The sequence below is a fragment of the Pantherophis guttatus genome, chromosome 4 (genome assembly GCF_059756535.1).
Source record: "Pantherophis guttatus breed Tessera chromosome 4, ASM5975653v1, whole genome shotgun sequence".
Classification (NCBI taxonomy): Eukaryota; Metazoa; Chordata; class Lepidosauria; order Squamata; family Colubridae; genus Pantherophis; species Pantherophis guttatus.
This window is the reverse complement of record NC_142066.1, coordinates 120,048,148-120,073,230: the sequence shown is the minus strand read 5'-3', so window position 1 is coordinate 120,073,230 and position 25,083 is coordinate 120,048,148. Positions and strand designations below refer to the sequence as shown.

General features: G+C 34.0%; 1 protein-coding gene across 19 annotated transcripts in view; it reads right to left on the bottom strand.

Annotated features, from left to right (window-relative positions):
* Window positions 1-25,083, bottom strand: part of IGF2BP3 (insulin like growth factor 2 mRNA binding protein 3) — a 106,613-nt gene that overhangs the window by 35,340 nt on the left and 46,190 nt on the right. For 7 of the 19 annotated variants that reach the window (XM_087892686.1, XM_087892693.1, XM_087892685.1 and 4 more), the window contains 8 exons: window positions 19,875-19,923; window positions 16,830-16,881; window positions 16,678-16,741; window positions 12,409-12,693; window positions 10,543-10,677; window positions 8,424-8,546; window positions 2,797-2,932; window positions 1,607-1,735 (listed from right to left, as the gene is read on the bottom strand). In XM_087892686.1, coding sequence (XP_087748812.1) covers window positions 1,607-1,735; window positions 2,797-2,932; window positions 8,424-8,546; window positions 10,543-10,677; window positions 12,409-12,693; window positions 16,678-16,741; window positions 16,830-16,881; window positions 19,875-19,923 — 973 coding nt within the window. Of the gene's footprint in view, window positions 1-611; window positions 648-1,606; window positions 1,736-2,796; window positions 2,933-8,423; window positions 8,547-10,542; window positions 10,678-12,408; window positions 12,694-16,677; window positions 16,742-16,829; window positions 16,882-19,874; window positions 19,924-25,083 lie in introns of all 19 variants that reach the window. The other 12 variants (XM_034402123.3, XM_087892694.1, XM_034402125.3 and 9 more) reach the window with 3 other exon arrangements.

The following is a 25,083-nucleotide window of genomic DNA, read 5'->3' as shown; positions in this document are numbered from 1 at the left end:
GGGACGTCATTACTTCCCGTTGTTGACTCTCTGCGCATGCACAGAAGGCTCTGCACATGTGCAGAAGGGGCACATGCATGCATAGTGTGTGCATGTTCCCATTCACGAACCGCTGGCGAAGGTAAGTGGATTTCACCGCTGGTATAAGGGTTTTATTTTATAATCAAGTCTGATTTTATTTTTATTATAAAATTTAATTAAGATCATTTTTTGTATACTTAAATACTAGTTTTATCATTTTACAAGTTTTTCAAATGGATGAACTTGTTCATCTGTATTAAAGTTAACAGCTGTAAATGTTCTAACACTATTAAGATTAAATACGTGGGATTTAATTATTATCTTTTTAATAGGCATGTCGCATTTCTTTGTGTCATAGAGGAACAAATAGTCAATCTTTACAATCAACAAAACTGTTTTAGAAAAACTATTGAAAAACTAACAATAGAAGTAACTCCTTAAAAATACCTCATTGAAACACAATTGATATGAACACATGGAAATGAAAAGTGTCACATATACACTTTTTGTTTCTTAACAAAATCTATGTAGATGCTAACAATACTTAATACAGTTTAATCTTTGCATTAAAAAAATCCTTAGTTTAGTACCTGGCCTCTGTAATTGTAGGAGGGAAAATGGCAGAACTAGGAGAAGGAATAAAAAGTTTTGAGTTATTATGTAGCTACAAAGTCCAACTTCCCTTGATAGTGATTGACTCTTATCTAATGCTAACCACTATTGACTGTTGGTTGAGAAGATTCCTATGCATAGATTTAAGCAATAAATCACACTTGGGCTTGATTTTTCGTGCCTGACATTAGGGCAATCAGAAATCGAGAAAACTGCCAATAGTTATTTTAAGTAATGGCTGCCCTGATTAAAAAATTCTGGAAACTAAAGTTCATGAATCTTGAATCAGATTCGGGAAGACTAGAGAGGACAACATGAACTAGATAACTCATCTTCTTCAGCATAAGACAGCTTCTTGTATTTTCTTTAACCCAAATTATGTTTATTGGAAATCTATCCCTCAAGGGAAATGAGAGCACAATATAATCCCAAACAAAAATACCTTCTATAACAGGAGGAGACTTCCGGTTGATGTCGCGGCAAGTCTCAATGTTTTTTTATAACATTGTGACCAAAACTGCAGTATTCTAAGTGTGGTCTTACTAAGACATTATAAAGCGGTATTAATACTTCGCATGATCTTGATTCTATCCCTCTGCTAATGCATCCTAGGACTCACTGGCTTTTTTGACTGCCGCCGCAAACTGGTGGCTCATATTTAAATGATTGTTCTTTAACAAGATGTATATGAATAAGAATTATGCATTCATAAAACCAAGTTTTCTCCATTTATTTCTGGTTCTCAGGAATATAGCTGGTCATACTTTCTTTTGATATATATACTCTTCTCTAAATATTCTGTGAATTGGCGTTTTCTTCACATGCTGTGCTATTCTAATTCAAGATTTTAATATTACAAAAAGTCATAATAGTTATTTCCATTGAATTGGAAAACCAACATATCTGTCATGCAATATATAAATTAGGAACAGTTATAACCTACTGTCCAAAATGTACAAAGAGATAGAATTACCCCAAATGGAGGATATGAAGAGGAAGCAGTGGCTGGAGCAACACCCACTGTGGGAGGTGGTATCCCTGAAGAAGGTGGGAATAAACCCAAGGCATTCAGATTTAGCCCTGGAATTAAATGTGCTTGAAGCTGGAATAATATGGAAGATAATTAGTTCAGTAACATAATTAAAAATAATTACTATCTTAAAGGATTCTTTCTTGCTTAGCAGTCAAAATGTAAGTAATTTAAATGGAGTAAAATTTCATGTAGCTAATTAATTTAAAAATTAATATCATAATCTTGTATCAATTTATCTAACAATATATATACTACTATTCTGTCAGAAGCAACTATTGATTGATTCTATGAAATAATGTAACATATTAATAGCAATATCACTTAGACTTATATACTGCTTTACAGTACTTTACAGCCCTCCCTAAGCGATTTACAGAATCAGCATATTGCCACTAACAATTTGGGTCTTCATTTTACCCACTTTGGAAGGATGGAAAGGCTACCTTTAAATCTGCATGTTCTACAAATCTAGCCTTCACAGATAATTAAATACACAAAGATTATTACATTCAGTAAGGAGAAATAAGAACTGTCCTCCTTAAAAGAATGGAAATTATCATGAAATCACTTGGGCTGCAATTTTCTGCTTATTATTTCTTTCAATATAATGGCTTACAGCACTTTTCAATGACAGTGACCAAGAGAGAATGAATGCACTTGCAATTGGAGTGCCTAACAAACTACTCTGGACCATTAATAAAGCATCATATGCATTAATGTGACCCATTCAAACAGCTATGTCTTTTTTTCTGATTCAGATATTGGCCTGAAGAAAGACATGCCTTTAAAGAAAGGCTGCACTCATATGCACACAAGTTTAAATAACCTCTTTCAAATTATTTTCAGACTAAGTCTACCTTAATAATATAATCAGGAATATATAAAATTATAGTTTTGACAGAAGTTGGCAGGCAAAGCTTTTCTAAGATGATCAGTTGGACACTCCAACTGTGAATAGAAATACTGGGTGGTGCCTATTTGGATTTCTTTAATATATATGCCTTTTATTAGATTTTTCCAGTAGAAAGGACAAAATATAACCTTTTTTCCCCCTGAAACTGATTTAGCTCTACTATAATACTTTGGACAAATACTTAAAAAAAATTAGCACTCATAAGAAATGCACTTACATTCATAGCAGCAATATCATTTTCATATGACTCTCTGATTTTCTTCATTATTTCCTCCTCAGCCTTGGCACATGTATCAATACTGCCTTTAACTGTAATGGTTCGTTCTGGATTATATAGTGTCAAGTCCTGCAATCTTCATAGCAAAAAGAAGTGAACTGATATGCATGTAATAGCTAATATACGAAGCTGAAACTGAAAATAATTATTCTTCAAATAAACTTAAGTATTTATAATTCTTCAGATAAACAGTAGACAAAGCTTTAGAATATACAAATCCTAGATGTATCATTAGTAACTCAGGTTCAATAATGCCTAACTATCAGCCAATCCATTTTCATAAGTAATATAGTCAACTAGATTGCCAGTCATTTAACAAAATATGGTTCGTTAGTGGAATCATGTAGAGATATGGATTGGTTGAGAAGACAAGCATACAGTATGCAAGAAGCCACTAGGATGTAGCCTCCCTTTTAACGTCTTCTACCTTCAGAAGATAATGTTCAACAATTAAATTTCTATTTCTACTCTTCTAAATCTGATTATTTCAATGTAAATATTGTATTCATGTATATTAAAAACCTCATATTTAACTTGTCACCACATTGTTCAGGTTTTTAATATTTTAAAGCTATATGTACTATTACAGCTGTTTCAGGGACAAAGGGCTTCATTGTTCAATTCATATTATTGATGTAAGCAATTTATTGCAAATTTGAACAAATCCAGAAATGTACACAATTTAAAAAATAATCAAAACATGAGTCTCCTGACAATAAAATGCACTAGGATAAAATTACTTTTTCTCCTATACAAATATATGGATCCTAATCATGTTCCATCTAACATGCAAACACAGACAGACATACACATAAAACAATTATTAAAACAGACTGGACACAAAATGTCTCTTAACTTAACAACATACTGGCCAATTCAAATGATGCTACCTGTTACAACTTTTCTATTTTAAAAAAACCCTCCCTCATAAAAGTGAGGATCAACAGTTCTCTGTGCTACTGACTTACAAGAGTGGAGAAAACTTGTGACTCCCCTGGCTTTCCAGATGCAGACCTTTAAAATGTATAGTTTAAATCATTTCAGCATCCCTGTGGAGTTTACCACCGAATACTGGACTTACTGCAGAATGTGTCATGGAGAGTTCCTCCTCCCATGTACTTGGAAGCAAAGCTGATCTTACTAGATTTCCTGCCTCAGGAGGTGGGAGGGAGTTCCCACCCAGTTTGAGAGCTGTAGTCCATTGGGTGCCATAAAAAAAATTAAGAAAACTGCACTGAAGTGTTTTCTTTTATCATCCGACAACTCCAACAAAGAAACATAAGAGGAACAATGCAGAGAAATGGAGAACAAAACAAAAGATTTTGGGTGGGTGGGTTCTATGGGGCATAGGGAGATGTGATAAAGAAAGATGATCTCTTAATAATTTGCAGGAGCCCCCAAAACTGAGATCGGTGAAAATAGGTTGATCTCCTTTCTTTCTAAAATGTTGGCAAACACTGCCCCTTAACTCACGTATCATCAGTATCTACTGCTAGAACTTGCTACGGAATTATGCACAACTATGTAAAAACTATTTGAGAAACATCTGAACACAGTATGTGTATGTTTAGGGGATACAGTACATGTATCCCCTAAAGGATGATGCAATGATGTCTTAAACATCCACCCTTAAAATATGGATGTTTGCAGATTCCTTTAGTTCAAGTTATTCTTCACTGGTGAGTACAATGTCATTCCTGACTCACAACAAAATGAAGCCGACAATTACGTAAAACGAGATATATGTCCACCCCACCCCAATAGTTTGTATTCTTGTATAAACATCCAATCCTTTCTTCTTTCGAGTATCAAGACAGAAGCAAGAGAGATAATTAATACCCAGAAGCACATCATTTTAACATGAAATATGAACAGATGTTTCTGAACAACTATTTTATTTTTAGATTACTTACACTTGTAAAACAGTGTATCTTTTTGCATCTGTAAAAAAAAAAGCAGATTCCATCTCCAATTCTATGAGCCAATGCAACTATGTCAAGACACCAACCCCCAAGCAATTTAAGAACAAAGTGAGGAAGGACTCTATAGCCGATGTGAAATCTCAGTACCGTAAACCCTAGTAACATATGCAACATAGTATGCATTCAGGCAACAGCCATTTCTCTGAAACACAATTACACTGGGAAATCTGAAGAATCCCTACTGGCAAACATAAAGTACTGTTCCCTGTGGGCTACCAGCAACCTCTGACATTCCTTTCCTTGGAATTAAACTATGAATACCCAATGAAACAGAGCGACTTAGAGAAGCGTTTGACCCTCCTTGATCCTTTTCACATTCGAATTGGAGGCATTCAAGTAGATTTTTGTTGCCTTGGTAGCTGTCTGTTTCCTCAGAGGGAAATACTCTACCTAACCCAAACAAGAAATGCAGCATTCCTTCTCTGCCTATTCCCAGTACTGAGAAAAACTGTTCCACAAACTATTCATTTTTCTGATAGAGAAGAAATCTTTTAATTGCATGGTAAGCATGTCAGGAATGGGGGATGATCCTCTCAAAATCAGATGCAGAACTCTGGGTGGAATGAGATTTCTTTTCATGAATGAGTAAAATGCATAAGAGATACAATACCTCTATTGGTAGTTTCGTATTGTGAGATCATGATAACATTGTAGGCATTTCACTACACATGGGATTAAAGCTGAGAAAGCTACACTATGGTCTTTCAAAGTGGTAGCAAATACTTCTCTACTGAGCTTACTAGAGCCTGGAAATATACTACATTGAGGGAATAAGACTATTTCTTTAAAAAAACAAAACAAAATATGAATCTCATTAATCAGCTCCACTCTAATATGACTCAGAAATTACAAGGCCTTAAAGGTGATTATAGTCATAGTCAAACTGAGTCAAGGTTCACTAACACTGAAGAAAAACAGCAGCTGTTATTTTCCCGAACATGAGATTTATGTAAGGGAATAGCACCAATTACTGTAACTTCATTGTGGTTGATCAAATAAACACTATACTGAAATAAAATTTTTTAGGAGACAATAAATTGTTAAAATAGTAAACAATTACAAATATAGAGGCACATGACATGGAAAAAATGTTTTGTGAATGAAACAGTTTTGGCTTAGACATTTGGCCAGTTCATTTGTTCAACACTATTTGGCTTTGGGCTTCAGCTAAGACGAATTCTGGTATAATGAGTAAAATAAGGCCTTGTCCAACTTTCCACCTAATCTTCCTCAACGTAGTCTGTGCACCAGCCCACCCTCTAATTTCGCTAGCTCCTTCTTTTTCCGTAGCCACCAACATGCTTTAATTAAAATGTGGCTTACCTAACAGGCTTATTTGCTTCTTTCTCCTTTTTCTTTCTTTCTCCTTAACTACCAATATAGGCCGCTCCTGAGCTTGCTTTTTCTGCCCTCTTATTTCTGGGCATCCAAACTGGTGTCCCATGGCTCAAATGTTTTGCAAAGCCTAAATTAAAAAGCTGTTTGAAACCTGACCTTTATTTGCCCTAAGAAAAACCTAATGCTTAAGGAGCAGCTGAGAGTCTCAATCCCAATGTCACAAGCTTTTTGGGAAAGCAGTGAAGAACAAGGCTTCGCTAAGGGCCCTGCTGTGCAGCTCCCAAGTAGAACAGAGTAGCAAGGCAGTTTGTGAAGCCATCTTTCAGTGGTTCCTTCTTTCAGCAACCATAAGGGGCTAGGGATGCCCCCACCCTTGTTCTTTCACTGATTCTCTCCTGTCCAAATACACCATCTCCACCTGTGGTCTGCCAAAAAGGAAACCTCCACTTGCCTCACTCTCTCCTGCCCCAAAGTCTCTTCAATGCTTGCCTGGCCTTTTCCCCCTTCCACATATCAACTACCACTCCTATTCTCCACTCGTCCACCTTGAAAAGAAACAATCAAACAATTTCTTTGGGCAAACACTCCCCCCTTTTTTTTCTGAATATGCTGTATGTTGAGTGTACTTCAGGCTACTGGCAGATTGATTTTGATATGCATTTCGCACTGTGTGTGCGCCTACTTACTCTCTTCTAATCCATTTCTCTCAAAATAATATAAATACAAACCTTAATTCCCTTCTTGTAAATTATCTTTGGGGTAATCATTCTAAAGAACAGGAGAATAATTAGGAGGCAAACAAAAGCTAAGGTGTGAAACTGACTATTCTTGTCATTTTCAAGACAGAAAGCAAAATGTGGTGATGTGCTCTCTCACTTAACAACTGCTTCACTTAGTGCCTGGGTTGCCAGTTCCAACTGTAGTTGCTAAATGAGGCAACCTATCTTTATCTCCAATAACCAGCTAAGAGCAGGTAAATAACACTGTAAAGAAATGGTCAAATTCTTCTTTGAACCTGCATGTGTTTTAACCTGTTTTATTTTCTTCCAAAAGGTCCAAATTACAAGAAACAGGATCAAGAATATGCAGATGCAATTACTAAGTATTACTAATATTTTGCTCTTTTAATCACTACCCTGAAAGCTCAGATGTGAGCTCTGTTCAGTACTCCATTACATTCACTTGTGATTTTTCTATTACCATCACACTAGAAACCTTTTCACTCATTTCATTTCCCTCAATTCTATGGAAACCCAGGAATTGCTTGGAATCAGAAACTATGCCTTACTAGAGCAACTTCATCCAGCCCATTTTTTTCTTCTTCCCTAGGCTACAGAAACTGTCTTAGGTAACTGGTGGAACTTTCTACCAGTGGCCAGGAAAATCTCCAAGTGGTTTCTGGAACCCTTCTGAATCCATTTGCAGTAGACTATTCTAAAGGGTTGGCTTCCATGAAGTCCTGATCTTTTCATCTGTAATTTGGTAAGGAAGTGATATGACCACAATAAAACACGGATGTCAGTGTCCTTCAGTGCCTGTGTCAGTGTCACAGTGACACACAGATAACATCTCATCTGCTCTGATCAGCTCCATTGTGCCTTGCCATGTGTTCCAGGGATGTAATTGCTTGCAATAAAGCCCATGATCCCCATGAAGGCTATGAATTCAGAAGAGCCTTTCTCAGAACATGGAAGTTGAAGTTAACCAATATTAAAAGCTTCAGGAACTCTAAACTAGTGCAAAGAACTTCCATATTATCAGAAATACTAATGAAAAATATGAAATTTGATAATATACAACTGAGTATGTCATGACATTCTACTCAAATTTAGAGACAATAGAATGCACTGCATTGGAAACATTACTATCTCCTGGGAATTCTGTAACATTTTTCAAATGTAATATATTGAACTACATATCTGAGAAACAATATATATATATATATATATATATATTTGTTTTCTTTCCTTTTCGTAGGCTTTATGTGTATTTCTCTTTAGTCAGGTTATATATATTATTCGTAATCTATATTAGTATTTATGTGCACAATAAGTTTATGGTGTAACATGACATTTCTATGCAAAGAAAATATATTGATTATCACAGACATAACCTAATGGAATTAGCAACTCTGTGAATGCAGTTAATACTTCTTTTCTAAAAACCTTCCGGCAGTTAGTAGTTCTAACAAGTATAGCATTTTAAGATTGACTTGCTATATACTTCCTTAAAATACCAAATACTTACGGAGATATTGTTATTTTAGTGTCAGTATCCTGTTCAATTTTTTTCAAATTCCGTCCCTCTTTACCAATGAGTCGGCCAACAAAATTATTATGTGCCAGTATTTTCAAGGGAATGTCGTCTGTGCTGTAAACATTCCAGACAGGCATATAAATGAAAGTCACATAATTTATCAACCATAAATTAAGAAGCAGTGTCATTTTTCCATGATCAAGTTCATATAGTTTATTATATAATCAAGAAATTCTCAAACTATCCTGGAAAATTAAATTTCTTCAAGAGTAAAGGTTGAAGCTTTAGGCCCATCATTTTCAAAGTGCTTTAAGTATATTTACCTTTATACTATCTATATATGATCATTAAGAACACAACTGCTGATTTCTTACCTAGGAATATGTTTGAAATAAGGCTTAGTTTTAAAGATACCACGTGTTTGCTGGAAATGTACTACAGTTTTTCTAATATAGTTAGACTGGGATTTTTCATACTTTGACTCCAAAGCAAATTTATTCTTAGTTTAATCAGATTTCTTGTGTTTCTCTGGGGAGAAGCTTTCTCAGTTGTTCTTCATATTATTTCCTATCTCTAATAATAACTTCTGATTTCTTTTATATTCAGTAATTATAATCTGTCTAGGACACCATCTTATCACAGTTTAGGGAAGAACAGAATTCATTTAATACTATCCCACAATAACTAGATGAGCTGTTTGATTATGACTTATCTCCTTTACTACTGTATTAAGAAGAAGTTAGAAATGAAAGCATCAAACTGTGGTTATTTTAGAGCTGAAAGATTGGTGAAAGTAAAGTTATTTCCTAGGCCAATGTGACTTTAAATCTTCAATGAAATAGCCCATTGAACTAGACCAATGATGGCGAACCTATGGCACACATGCCAGAGGTGGCATGTTGCGCCCTCTCTGTGGGCATGCAAGCCATCGCCTGAGCTCAGTTCTGCCACACATGCATGTGCCTCCCACCAGCCAGCTGGTCTTGGAGTCTCTGCCGTGCATGTGCATGTGGCAGGGTCCATGCATACAGGGGGTGAGGCTAATGGGGGGACCATGCACGCATTTTTGAGGGCATGGTGCATGCGGGGGCATGCATGTGCAGGGGGGTGTTGCATGCGGGGGCACATGCACATATGCAGGAGTGCAGCACATGCGTGGGATACACACGCATGCAGGGAGGCAGGGCGCATGCACAGGGCAGCACACACATTGTATTTGGGGAGATCCCGTAAGCACGTGCTTTGGGCACTCAGTCTGGAAAAGGTTAGCCATCACTGAACTAGACCATTTAAAATTGCTTTTTTTAAAAAAAATTGCAGTAACTTCAACTATTATTAATACTTCTATCATGTTTCAATTGTTACTATTCAATTTATACAACAGTTAAAATTATTTTTGGATACGATTTGTGATTGCTAAAAATATTGAGAATCATTTTATATCAGTGGTGGGTTCGGGCGAACTGGTAGTGCCGGCGGAGGCTCCGCCCAGATGCCATCAAAAACAATCTGCAATGCACAGAAGCGCTCCAGGTTTTGAAACCCACTACTGGCTTATATGTATTTCACTTGCTAATTTGAAATGTTAAGAAATTTATTTGAAATTCTGGCTTCATTTTCCCACATCAGTATTTACATCTATCTCTATAGATGTATTTTAACTGGGCAAAATATGCTTAAGAAATAGCTAACTTGCAACAGTTCATTTAGGCACTGAAAAAGGCACTGACTTATGACCCTTGTTCACACTTAACAATTGTTGCAGCATCTACATGATCAAAATTCAGGCGGTTGGCAACTGACTCACATTTATGATAGTTGCAGTGTCCCAGGGTCATGTGATCCCCTTTTGTGACTTTCTGACCAGTAAAGTCAATGGGGAAGCCAGATTCATTTAACAACCATGTGATTAACATAACAACTGAAGTGATTCACTTAACAACTGTGGCAAGGAAAGTTGCAAAATGGAACAAACTCACTTAACAAATTTCTCACTTAGCAACATAAATCTTGGGCTCAATGGTGGTCATAACTCGAGGGTTACCTATATTTGAGACAGACATGCAGGTAAGGCAGACTAAAATACCTTTACTAAAACACCTTTACTCACAATTTAATGTCTTGAGCTTCCTTTTGCATTATTTCCATGATAATTTTACAAGCAGTTGAGCATCCTTCTGGAGTAGAATGGATTGTAATTGGTTTTTCAGCAGCTCCTGCATTTTCTTTACGATGAATATCAATCCTAAAAAGAGGACAGGAAATGTAAAAATTTATGATTTTCAAAATCGAAGTCTATTGACAAAATCGGAGTCTACTGAAAATAAACCAATAGAACCAAATTTAAATGTCGTAAGTCACTGTCAGATTAATGCATTTTCATTAATAATCATGATACATTCCATTCAATCCATTGGTCTTGTTGTCTAACCTCATTTAGCTTGCATCTGCCATAAGATGAATGTGCATACAGAAGATGTTTCCTTTGAGGAATTAAACCAAGTCCTCAAGAGAGTAATTTATACATATTTTTATCCAATCAAATTTTAGACAAAGTCCCTTTGAAATTGAGCTTAGTCCCATGGAAATGATTTGCCAGTATTTTATTTTGGGATCTTTTTTTCTAGAAGCCCTGTAACTTTCAAATGACCTTTTATACTTACCCTTTTAAAGATCAGCCACAATAACTCACATTCACCCATTGTTATAAGATCTGCTTACCAGAACAAAAGTTTTGAAGTGGTTTGATCAGTCATTTAACATATACAGAAATATCAATGACTTGCTACATTTTCCCTACTTTGGGACTTGCAAAATTTCAAATTCTTCTCTCTCGTTGTAGTGCCAACTTAGAAAATCAACTGCTCAACTACTTGCCATCCATCTCAATACTTGTAATACTGTACCTCTAGAACTACTACATTAATTCAGTGCCGTTTTCAGAACCTACAAGTTGGTTTCAGTGAAGAATAGGACATTATGCCTGACTTTCAAACAATCCTAAAATTCACTGAAAAAATGGATGTCAAAATAAGCAATAAAGTACAAAAACCTGCAATCAGTGAATGCAACTAAAAAAAACAGACTGCGATTTTATTTGCTTCAACAAAAACAGTACAGTAGAGGAAAAGTACAATGAAATGCAAAGTCTTCATTGGGCATTCTTCAATGCAAAAATACTACCTCTCCATAATGGCCTTAGTCAGATTCCATTCTGCCAGATTATAGTTTTGATAATTGGAAACATCTTACAGACATCCATGCTTCTCTCTTTCATACAAATTCATCTCTCCCATTTTCAGTTCACAAATTGACTATGCTTTCAGTATTCTACCTGAACTTGGTTTCAACTTACAGAAGTCTTACAGAATTACTTTTTTTAATCGTTCTTAAAAGAAGTGAAAATGTATATTAAAATATCGTACTGAATGCACTTTTTAAAAAAAAACTTAAAAATCCTACCTCAGTGAAGTTTATTAAAATACACATTCAAGCTTTAAAAATAATTAACAAGGATCTACCAAACAATTAAGTTAAATATTATTAAATTTAAATAATAGAACTGGGCAAAAATGTCAGACATGGCCAAATTAGTAATAACACAGTCTAAACATGATGTGCTGATCGAAGAATGAACTGTGAATGACCCTAATGTTTTTTTCCTTTCCATCCTCTTGAGTACCTGCCTCCTTAATATCTAGATTGGGGAAATATAGATGCAAGACAATATAATGAAATGTGACACATTCTAATGTTTACCTGGATTCTTAAATGTAAGAACTCTTAATAGCACTACAACCCAGTTAGCACCATCTCTGTTGAACTAAATACTCATGAAGCAAGATCATATAAAGTCAGTCTTCTTTTCCAATTAAAAATTATAAGTATTTCAATAACATAAATGTAACAATGTAACACTTTAAATTATAATAAAATTAATAATAATTGATAATAAAGACTTCATATAGTGACTTACTTTGACTGCGTCTGCTTTGTGATATTTCTGATTGTGGCCCCTTCTTTTCCAATAATAGCTCCTACAAACTGGGTTGGAACAAGTATCCGTAATGGAACATCAGACTGTGGTTTCTGTCTTGTTGCTGCGCCCGGTGAACCTTGTCTAGGGGGACCTCTCTGCCCAAATCCACGTCTACCTTGAGGATGCTGCTGAGGAGGTGGTTGGGCTGCCATTTCATCAGGAATATATGCAACTTTTAATGAATAGTTTTCAAGCTGGAATCCGTTCAATTTTTCTATTGCTCTATATAAGTTTACAAAGAAAGTAAGTTGTTGCAGATGAAGCAGCAGAACAGAAAACCAATCAATTATGGTATAGCATTTCATTGGGAATGGTAAGCTGTCCCATCTGGCTCATGAGATCATAAATAACCCTTTTCTTTATGCCTAAACATTATCTCCTTCCTTCCTCATGGGGAAATGCCTTAAGATGACTCAAAAGCACTATTAATAGCAACATGAAGCAGAATTTCTCTGAAGTTCTGCCTTTTCCCTATTTCCCTAGAGCAAAAAGTACTTTGGGAGCCAGCATCTGAAAGTGTTCCCAGTTCTAAAGTGTTTTGAGTGCTGGCTTTTGAAGAGCCATATTTAACTTCTTTCTCTTTACAGATAGGCATAAGTTGGCAAAAAAGAGCCCCTTAGAAAGGAAAATGTGATTTGCTGGAATCTTAAAACTGCTTATCACTGGCAGATAGGCAACATGATAAGAGGAAAGGACTCTGGTCCTAATTTATGACATTACAAGTAGAAGGAAAAGAACTGGATTTTGGCTGGATCCTATTCTCCAGCATGCTCAAGAAATTCAAATTCCAAATATAGGTAGTCTTCAACTAATCACTGTCCTGTTTAATGATCATTTGAATTTACAACAGAGCTTAAAAAGCAGTTTTATAATTGGTACTTGAACTTACAATGGTTGAAACACCCCCCCCCTGGTCGTGATTCAGGCACTTGGCAATTGGTGCAAATTTGACATTTGAAGTGTCCCACAGTTATGTGATCACACCATTTGTGATTTTCACAGCTGGCTTCCAATAAGGAAAATCAATGGGGAAGCCAGCAGTTAGTCACAAGTTGTGGTTGTGACCATGCTTAGCAACCACAGGTGATTTACTTAACAACCACAGAACTCATGTTGTAAGTTGGACAAGGTCATGTTTCACTTAGAAACAACAACACAGCAGAGTTGCCAATCTCAGCTATGATCATTAAAGGATCTATAAGTTAAATTTGAATCGTCATTCTTTCATCTTACTGTCTGCTTTTTCCTTCATATTATATGACTTTTTAGACAACAAATCAGAAGGTAAGGTTTTATTGCATACTCTTAAGAAAAGCCTTTGCCTTTTAATCAAAACTACAAATCCTGCGTGAACAGGAAGGGGAAGAGTTGTTTTTTTTCTTCTTCTCTGCCTTCCCCAAATCACCAAGTTTTAGAAAAACCTATATACAATTAAAATATCTAATACATCTCTCAACTCAAACATGAGTTTCTAACAGAGTTCCCCATGTATATTATCATGGGTCTATTTAAACCATTTATCTTCCTAACAGAACAATTCCTGCTTCCTCCATATCTCATTTTTGAATCAGTGTAGCAATATATTATAACATTAACCCTTCACTCACATATCAAACTCATTTCAAAGGAGAGGACTAATACAAGTAGTGATAGCATCCTTATTTTGTTTCTTTTGAAGGGCAAGCAGCCAATCTGTCTTGGCAAACTTGCTCTTTCCCCCTTTTTCTACTTACATGCAGCTGTTCATGAACTGCACCTGGCAGCCTGGAGGCAAGAGTTACTCACTTAGGCAAATATCTAATTACAATAATGTATAAATTAATTGAAATTATCAATTAGTTAGTACTGACCAATTTGTAACATTTTTTTAAAAAGTCATGGTATATTTCAAACCTAACTAACCAAACAACTAGTTCACCTTTGTTACATAAAAGTGAATTTAGAATGGTTGTGATTTTAAAATCATAGTATACTACAAAAAAAAATTCATTAAATATCTATGATTCAGTATTAAAACTTTAGTCCACATGCACATGCATGCACCCACATATTTCCCACAGACAAGAGATAGAACCCAATGTGAACAGCACCTTACTTCAAAATTGTACCCTTGTGAGACATGTGTACTGAAAGCAATGTCTAGTAAAGAATCTTTAACAGGTAAACTGTTCCTTGTATGGAAAGGATCTAATACTACATTGTTCATCCAATTCTTACAACACACAATTCTAGGAGCCTTATTTCTATAACGGCTCTTTGAAAATTGCCAATAGGACTAAATTATTTGAGCAAAAGCAAGTGTAAATATGTAGAGAACCATACAGAAAAAAATAAACTAAATTATTAATTTCAGTTAGCCACTAGGGGGCACAGAATTCCATTTTAATATTTCATTTTGGAGTGGAGTGACACCAGATTTACCAAACAAATGTAGACATCAAAATATTACAAGTCATAAAACTGGTGAAAAAAATATACCCAAATACTACGCGTAGCTATCTCTACACATATACGTTTGTAATTTTATAGTATTCTTTGATGCAGCATTGGGTCAATATCACATTTTTTGAAAAGTTAATGTATCCTTTCTACAACTGTTTATCACCCATACTTTTATATTATAAAGGCTATACAGGTAGTCCTTGATTTATAACCAGTGACTTAGTGTTTAAGAAAAAGGGGACTTGTCTACAGATATTCTCAATCATCCAAGTCATAGTTGTCCCAAAAGTGTTTTTTCCAAAGGGTATCTGGACATTCTTGTGTTATCTTTAAAAACGTTCACATCTCATTGAAGAAGCTTTTTCAATTCAGAAATTGGGGGAGTTATGACCTGAATCTAAAGTTCCAACAGTTCTGTCCCCCATCCAGTGTTCACATGACCACAATCTGGATACTCAGCAACATGGCTGCATTTATGCCTATTTGCAGCATTCCAGAATCATGTGATCGTGTTTTATTTCAGCTATAACTTCAGGCAGGGGTCATAAGTCCCTTTGTTCAGTACCATCATAATTTCAAATGGTCACTAAACAAATGCTTGTAAGCTGAGGACTACCTGTACACCATAAAATGTGACTCCTCACTATGATTTTAAGAAAGTATTCTTGACTTTGTAAAAATAGGGCAGGACATGTAGACAGATGTAATTTTTACTGGTGCCTACTGCTGTAGAATTTGCTTCTACTAGAGTGATAGCCAATTCTGAACTGTGGTCATTTTATACAAGACTGTACACAACCAGCTCTACCCAGCAGAAGTCCAGTTTCCTCTGTTAATGTGTGCATCTGTGGCAGAGAAGATTTTAAAATATAAATTCTACCAAATTTTCAATAAACCAGACCTAAAATAGCAAATCCACTGATAAAGGATGAATGGGTTTTCTAACTTCTATACCTTTCTAATATATTGGCATTTCTACATTTACTTTTATGGTTTGATTTTACAATGTTTTTAAAGTTACATGCCACATTGAGTTTGGTTTTGGGTTTTTTTTGGTCAAGTGGCCTTATAATTCTAATAAAGTGTCAGTGAATATTCAGATGAAGATTTCATTGCTTCCAATTCTGCAGTCTTGAAATATTTAACTAGAGACTTGCATATAAAAATAATAATAATAAAGTAAAGTAAACCCAGGGTTAAAAAGGTGTCAAACTGGAATGTATGGGGGTGTATATTATATAAACCAGAAGAAATACCTCTGTGCCTAAAAAATGCCAACAGCTTTCAATCACTTTAAGACATTATAATCTTTCCAAAGTTTCATTTTCTTACTATTAAAAAGAAATTCTATGAATGTTCACCTAGACTCAAATCCTTCTATAGTTATCTTCAATCTGGGCATTTTTCACTTGCACGGATCAACTCTTCTCAAGAGGACATCTGGTCAGAGACATCAGGAAACTGAATACACCAATTAACAAGGGAACTGTTTGATGTTAAATCACCTTACTCCCTCATAAAAGTTTACAAGGGCAATTCCCCAGTGTAACTAAATATGTTCCTATTCAAAAGGTAATCCAACTAAGCTCAACATGCAGGCTTACATATAAGCAGTTGGATGAAGAGTGTAACCTTAGTATTTTGATGTTTAAAAGTAAATATAAAATAAATGACAAATAAGAGACTGTATCAAATGTTAATACATAAGAGAAAAACAATTTTAAAGGTCAGAAAAAAACTAAAAATAAATAAATGAGGACTTACTGCCTGGCCTGGTCCTTATTGGCGTATGTTACATTTACTACTGCAGTCTCTGTGTCAGTATTCACTAGAACAAAAAAAGATGTATCGAAAAAAATAAATTAAAACTTCTTTTTATCATTTCCTTTAAACAAACTATTTGAATATTACACCACCTTGCTCACAGGTTTCCACAGTTCCATACTGTGCCAGCAAACCGTCCAGGACCTATTAAAAAAACAAAACAAAGTACAATGTAAACTTTACACGTTATACAAATTTATATAATGAACTTCCTGCATAATATATACAAATCCCAATTATGTTTATGTTTTACAAAGTTAGTAACATATTTTTTTCCAGATTTTTCTTAAATTTGATCATCTTTATTGCTGAATGTGAAACTTCCACATTCAATTTGATCCCCAGGAATTAAATTAAATTAATTCGTTAATAGCAAATTGTATGGAACTACTTCAAAAAAGTAGGCTTAAGACTTAAATCAGCACATATTGAAACAGGTTTTCTAATTACTATAATTTTCTTCAAAATTAAAATAAAACCATATTTATTTAGAAAAATGGTTGACTCAAATAAATGCAGTATTAAAAATATTTCAACTGCTCTTATTATAGCAAAGAACTTAATAGATAATAGATTTTTAGAAATAAATATAGAGGTATTTACAATTAATTACAATATTAACAGTTATATTTATTGTAAAATAAGCTGAATTGAGTTAGTGTGCTTAAAGGGGGAGGGGGAAAAGCAACAAGCAAGTGATTATTTTTTTAACTTCATTAGACTGAAAAATTCCTTGCATATTCAGGAATGTAACCTTTCAAGTCAGGCAGCACTTAATCAGTAGTTAGAATAATTTTTAAAATTTACAATAGCTAGCAATTTTACCATGACTTAAATACTTCACAGAGAGAGACAGAGAAAGAACAGTCCTCTGAGGCAAGATTAGGTTCTCTTCATTCATTTTAAATAAGAATTCACCTTACTCCTTTTTACAAACGCCACCTAGTCTGATCAAACAACAAATGAGGTTTATGTAGAAGGAAACTTCTTGAAGGGACTTTGTTGGATATATTTATCCTCACAATCTTTTTTTAACCCATCAAAAGCATCTTTCTGATGCCTGGGAGCCAATTACTAAAACGTGAAATATAATAAACATACTTTTAAACTAAATTGTTTTTTTGGGCAGATGAAAAATCATATGCTTACTGGTTAATATTCTAACCCACTCCTTCAAAGGAAGAAAACAGTTGGTTAGATGAACACTTAATTCATGTCTAGAATAAACACCCAAAGTCAATGGGATACAAATTTAAACCTGTATGCAGCCATTATTTTTGAATCAGTATTAACACAACAAAATACACCTTCCTTTTAATATTAATTTTGTCTAATATTGGCTTAGTCCATCATGATTCTTATATTATGTCTTGGCGGGGGGGAGAAACTGAATGCAATGAGTTTATAAATAGACATAACTTTTCATCAGTAAATTTGAAAACAAAATCAATATAAGCAGCATTCTATAAAGGCAAAATCACTAAAGATTGAATGCAAAAACAAAATAAAGAAAAATAACCAAGGAATTTATACTCTAAATCTCAAACCATAACATTAGTAGTTCTCGCCTCACACTCTAAAAATAAATTCACATCTTACATCAATATACATGAATGAGTCCAAAAAAAGCATGAGAAACTTTTGCACTGGTATTCTACCTTACTTACTTACTTACTAAGCCTTTCTTACGTTTTTATAACTACTCCCAATTCCTATTTGATTTTATCAAGTACAATACATTTTACTTTTATCCTAAAAAGCCAAATCCTCTAACTTTACTCTAAAAACAAATCCGTTTTGTCTAAACTGTTCATCTGCCTCTCAATCTTCACATGTAGCCTTGTTGAGCAATAACAGAATTTCTAGCCAAGCTGGTAGTGAGATACTAATCTTGATGAGCAACTGAACAGAAAAGTTTATTTGTGTGAATATTTACTTTAGCTAGAAAATAATGTATTCCTTTTTTAGCATTTGTCTAATTGGGGTCTTCTCCTCTTGTTATAACAAGCATGTTAAATTACTTGTTTATAAATTAAATGAAACATGCATAAAACATTGGTGTCATTTGTTCATTTATTTTCTTTATGTAGAACTCACATGAAGAACACACAGTGGCAAAGATGCTCAAAAACTGATGAAATCCAAAAGGGCTATTATATTTTCACAGAACTATATGTTTGATTTCAATGCTTAAAATATTAATACAGTATTTGCTTAGGTGGCTCTTCCTTAAAGGTAATTATGGCTTTTGAGTGGGTATAGGGCAGTGATGGCGAACCTTTTAGAGATCGAGTGCTCAAACTGCAACCCCAAACCCACTTATTTATCACAAAGTGCCAACACGGCAATTTAATCTGAATAATGAGGTTTTACTACCTAAAATAATGATAAACAATTTTTCCCAGACATTTTAAATATTTTATTTTTACTGACACAACTAAAATATCATTGTACTATTATTACACTGTACAGTCTTACTAAAACTGAGAGAAAGTGGGGAATAATAGAGATATTATGTTTGATAAATAAAAATATTCAAAGACTTAAAAAACTCTTCAGTATTCAAAACCTGTCAAACAAATTATTTAGGCAAATGAATATAAATTTTACAAATTATATCTGGGAGAACTACAGCATCAGAAAGAGGCACAAATAGAAATGTATCCTCATATTCTTGGGATAATTGCTATCCTGATTTTATAAAATCTCCAACCAGCATAATGTTTTGAAAATATTAGAGACAGAAAATTAATTATACAAATTCCATCACAATGTTCATGTTTCTAAAGATCAGGAAAGCAGTAATGAGCGTTTAAAGTGGGAATAAATCAAAGGTTACTATTCACCTAGGGTTGCACTGTAAAACTCTGAAAACATTTAACTCCAATTGCCCTCCATTTAACTTCAACTGTCAAATTGAGGGCAATTGAAATAAATACTTGAAATACTCTCCGTTATTCAAAGCTGTAAATTAACATCTCAAGAACAAAAAACAGTCCTTGTCAAATATTGCGTATGCTAAGAGTTAGAAGAGAAAAAAGTGAGAACAAGAGGCAAGTTGGTAGGCAAAAGACATACCATCAATTTATCCTCTTATAAACAGGTTGAAAATTTAAAATTTAAAGATGAATGCCTACCTCCCACTGCAAGTGTGGTGGAATATTTCGGATTTGAAGTTTTCGACTCCTAGTGATAGAAGTTGGGGGGGGGGGGGAGAGAGAGAGAAAGATTGTTATTTAAGACAATTTATAAAGTTAAAGCACTACTGAATATGTCTAACAATATATCGGGAAAATATTATGACATAAAATGATATGTCTTATCTCAAGCTTCTTTAAAAGTATCCAATAGAATGGACTGTGTTCCAAAATACTGCTTTTCATAATGTTTTATTGACATACTAATATTGATTTCTAGAAATGCATTTCTTTCAATATAACTTCCCCAAGCATATTATTTAGATATGCAATTAACTACTTCTTACACTTATAAAAGTTTATTTATTTATTTAGAGGATTTGTATGGCTGCCCATTTACTTTCAGTCACTCTGAGCACTTACAAACAATAATTTGTAAGTTATTGCCACGCTTCAAGTTTCCAAAATGGCATCAATTTAATTAGCACTTAAATTACTAAACTCTTACAATACTTGTCTTTTTTTTTTTTTACTCATTTCATAGCTGCTTTTGCAGCTATGGGGGGGAGGAATCAAGCGTGGTATTGTCTGAAAATTTGATGAGTTCCCCATCCATCCCCTTGTCCAAGTTCCTAACAAGCACACACACACACACATACATGCGTTCACAACTATTTATCACTACTCACCACTACTTCCGTCTTCCTCACTGCTATTACTACTCTACAACTCCAGGTATTACCGCTTGCGAGTTCTGCTACTTCAGTGAGTATTCTAGAGAAAATTATCTCCTTCTAGCTGCTTCAGACAGCTTTACCTAAATGTACCTTCTTCTCACTGTCTCCTACGCACTACAACCAGCTGTCTCTGAGCACAGCTTTTATAGTCAAGGTTGCAGTGCTGGCCAGGGAGAGAATTTAAAGGGACAAGACAACAGCAGCACAGGTGCTTGCCATTTTCTGGGCAGCCTGCTCTTTTACATAAATGTAAGAAAAAGCATCAACATTTCAAGACAAAAATAAAGAAATTCTAGCTAGCTACATTAATTGCATGGAACTTAAGTTTTTACAACAGCTGATTTTACATTAAGAGTTCTGAAAACAACCAACCAAACAACCAACCCAGTATTTATTTGAGTTTCTATTCTATCTATCTATTCTATCTATTCTGAAATATAAAAAACAATTAAATTAAATTTATGTACATCTTTCTAGATGCTATATAACATCACAATAATGTTGATGAAAAAGGAAAAATACATTATAGAAGTGAAGAAAAGAAGAGAATAACTCAAAATTCTTATGAAAAGCTTTAATATCAAGAGAAGATATCTGAAGAGAAGATTTTTTTTTTTTTTTAGAAAAATCAGACTTACCTGAAATACCTAAACAATATAAGAGGATATTAGAAGAAAAAATAACAATGATGTAGCTAACAGAAGCGATTAAAAAACAAAAAAATGGGAAAACACTAGGTCCGGATGGACTACCAGCGGAACTATATAAGACATTTCAAGAGGTGTTAAGCAATGTAATGCTGGAATTATTTAATGAACTTTTAGTTAAAGGAAAAATGCCAGACTCATGGATAGAGGCCTAAAGAAGATTCAGACTTGCAATTAATAAAAAGGTACAGACCGATTTAATTATTGAATGTGGATTACAAGATTTCCGCTTCAATAATGGCGAACAGACTAAAAAAACCCTACTAAATGAATTTATTCATATGGATCAAAATGGGTTTCTACCTACAAGAAACCCAGAGACAATATGAGGATAATTTTGAATACTTTGGAGTATTATGAGACACACTCAGAAAAACAAATGGCGATGATATTTCTAGATGCACAGAAAGCTTCTGACAATGTGAATTGGCAGTTTATGATAAAGCAACTACAAATAATGGACTTTGGGGAAAGATTTATGAACACCATAAAAACAATATGTAACAATCAGCTAAGATAATGATGAATGGAGAGATGACAGAAAAAGTTAATATAATAAAAGGAACAAGACAAGGATGTCCATTATCCTCATTGCTATTTGTATTGACTTTAGAAGTGCTAAATAGAAATATAAAATGGAATGGAGAAATAAAAGGGATGAAAATTAAAAAAGAGGAATACAAAATTACAAGCTTTTGCAGATGATTTAGTATTTATTCTGGAGGAACCCCAAAAGACAGGACCAATATTATTAGAATAGACGAATATGGAGAGGTGGCAGGTTTAAAAATAAATAAAGAAAAAACAAAAATATTGGTGAAAAATACTACTGAAAAATAAAAAAGAATTAAGGGAGAAATTAGATATACAAATTGTGAAAAAAGTGAAATACTTATAACTTCAAGATGTGTAATGATAAAAGACGATAATTATTATAATCTAAAAAGACAAATTGAGAAAGACTTGGAAAAATGGAAAACTTTGCAGTTATCACTTATGGGAAAGATTGCAACAATCAAGATGAATATACTACCGAGACTATTGTTTTTATTCCAGACAATTCCAATAAAAATTGAAAAGACTTATTTTCAACACCTTAACAAAATAATGAGGAAGTTCATATGGCAGGGGAAAAAGGCGGGAATTAATATAAAGATGCTACAAGACGCAAGAATAAGGGGAGGATTTGGACTGCCGAATTGGGAATTGTATTACCAGGCAGCATCATTGACTTGGATGAAAGAATGGATCAAATTAAGAAATATAAGATTACTAACACTGGAAGGACATGATTTACAATTGGGATGGCATGCATTTTTATGGTATGGCAGAAGTAAGATGCATACGTATTTTCATAGACATTATATAAGAAATGCATTGTTATTAGTGTGGGAGAAGGTTAGAGATAAATATTACTTGAAATTCCAATATGGTTATCAACAATGGAAGCATTGATACACACAAATATGGTTAATTTTGAAAATATTTTTAGATATAAAGACTTACTTACAGATAAGGGGGAACTGAAAGGAAAACAATGGAAGATAACTGGAAAAACAATGGATTGTGATGGACTGGTATACGCATATGCAAATACAAGCAAGTTATGAAAAAGATGCAAAATTATATTGTTTTTATTTAGAAATGACAGATTTCGATAGGATACGGGAACAGAGGATAAAATAATTTTAAAAATTTATAATTTTCTGCTTAGTATCGAATTAGAAGAGCAAGTAAAAGAAACAATGATTGCTTGGGCAAAAAATTGTGGATACTTAATTAAGCTTGATAGATGGCAACAGTTATGGGAAAGGAACTATAAATTAACTATGTCCACTGCATATAAAGAGAATCAATATAAAATGTTTTACAGATGGCATATGCCTACTGAAAAATTGGCAAAAATACTTAAAGATAAATCAGCTAAATGTTGGAAATGCCATCAAATACCAGGATCTTATTATCATATGTGGTGGGCATGTTCAGAAGCAGAATTAAGACATGGTTAGAAGAAATTATCTAACAATATATTGATTTAAAACCTGAGCTGTTCCTATTGGGTATCCTACCAGAGAAAATTAGTAAAGAAAATATATATTTGATTATACATATAATAATGGCAGCGAGGATAGTATTTGCGCAAAGATGGAAAGCAGAGAAAATCCCTTTGGAAGGAAAAGTGATTTAAAAATTTTTAGATTGTGCAGAAATGAATAGATTAACTTTGATGATTAAAGAACGAGAGGATACAGAATATTTAAAGATATGGGGAAAATTTTATGATTGATTAGGAAAAGAGATATAAAGATTTTGATGAATAAATAGGAGAATGTTATATTAAATGTATTGTTTTTTGGGGGAAATATTGTAATAGGGGAATGGGAATTATTAAGGAAGAAATGAAGATAGAAGGAATAACAAAAAGAAGTCACTGAAGAAACATTGAGATGATACATGGAAGGATTGATGTATTATGTTTTTGTTTAAAAAATAAAAAAATACAATAAAAAGAATGGACTGTATTCTAAAATACTGCTTTTCATAATGTTTTATTGACATACTAATATTGATTTCTAGAAATGCATTTCTTTCAAAATAACTTCCCCATGCATATTGTTTAGATATGCAATTAACTGCTTCTTACACTTATAAAAGTTTGTTTATTTATTTATTTACTTAGTGGGTTTGTATGGCTGCCCATTTACTTTCAGTGATTCTGAGCACTTACAAACAATAATTTGTAAGTTATTGCCACGCTTCAAGTTCCCAAAATGGCATCAATTTAATTAGCACTTAAATTACTAAACTCTTACAATACTTGTCATTTTTTTTTTACTCATTTCATAGCTGCTTTTGCCAAAAATGAAATTATCTACAAACTCATGTACCATGTAAACTCTAGGACCTGCCAGAACATGGAATCATGTCCCCTGGGGGGAGGAGGGGGCGGGAGAAATCATGCTTGGTATTGTCTGAAAATTTGATGAGTTCCCCATCCATCCCCTTGTCCAAGTTCCTAACACATATCCACAAACATTCACATCTATTGATCACTACTCACCACTACTTCAGTCTTCCTCACTGCTATTACTACTCTACAACTCCAGGTATTACCGCTTGCGAGTTCTGCTACTTCAGTGAGTATTCTAGAGAAAATTATCTCCTTCTAGCTGCTTCAGACAGCTTTATCTAAATGTACCTTCTTCTCACTGTCTCCTACGCACTACAACCAGCTGTCTCTGAGCACAGCTTTTATAGTCAAGGTTGCAGTGCTGGCCAGAGAGAGAATTTAAAGGGACAAGACAACAGCAGCACAGGTGCTTGCCATTTTCTGGGCAGCCTGCTCTTTTACATAAATGTAAGAAAAAGCATCAACATTTCAAGACAAAACTAAATTAAGAAATTCTAGTTAGCTACATTAATTGCATGGAACTTAAGTTTTTACAATAGCTGATCTTATATTAAGAGTTCTGAAAATAAACAAACAACCAACCCAGTATTTATTTGAGTTTCTGTTGTATCTATTCTGGAATATAAAAAACAATTAAATTAAATTTACGTACATCTTTCTAGATGCTATACAACATCACAATAATGTTGAGTAGAGAATTTATTAGCCAAGTATGATTAGACACAAAAGGAATTTGTCTCCCGTGCAAAAGGCCTCAGTGTACGTGCAAAGCAATAGAATAATAATAACCACAATAATGATACCAATAGAGGAGATGGGAAGTTTATTGATACGACAGCTATACAATATGTGTA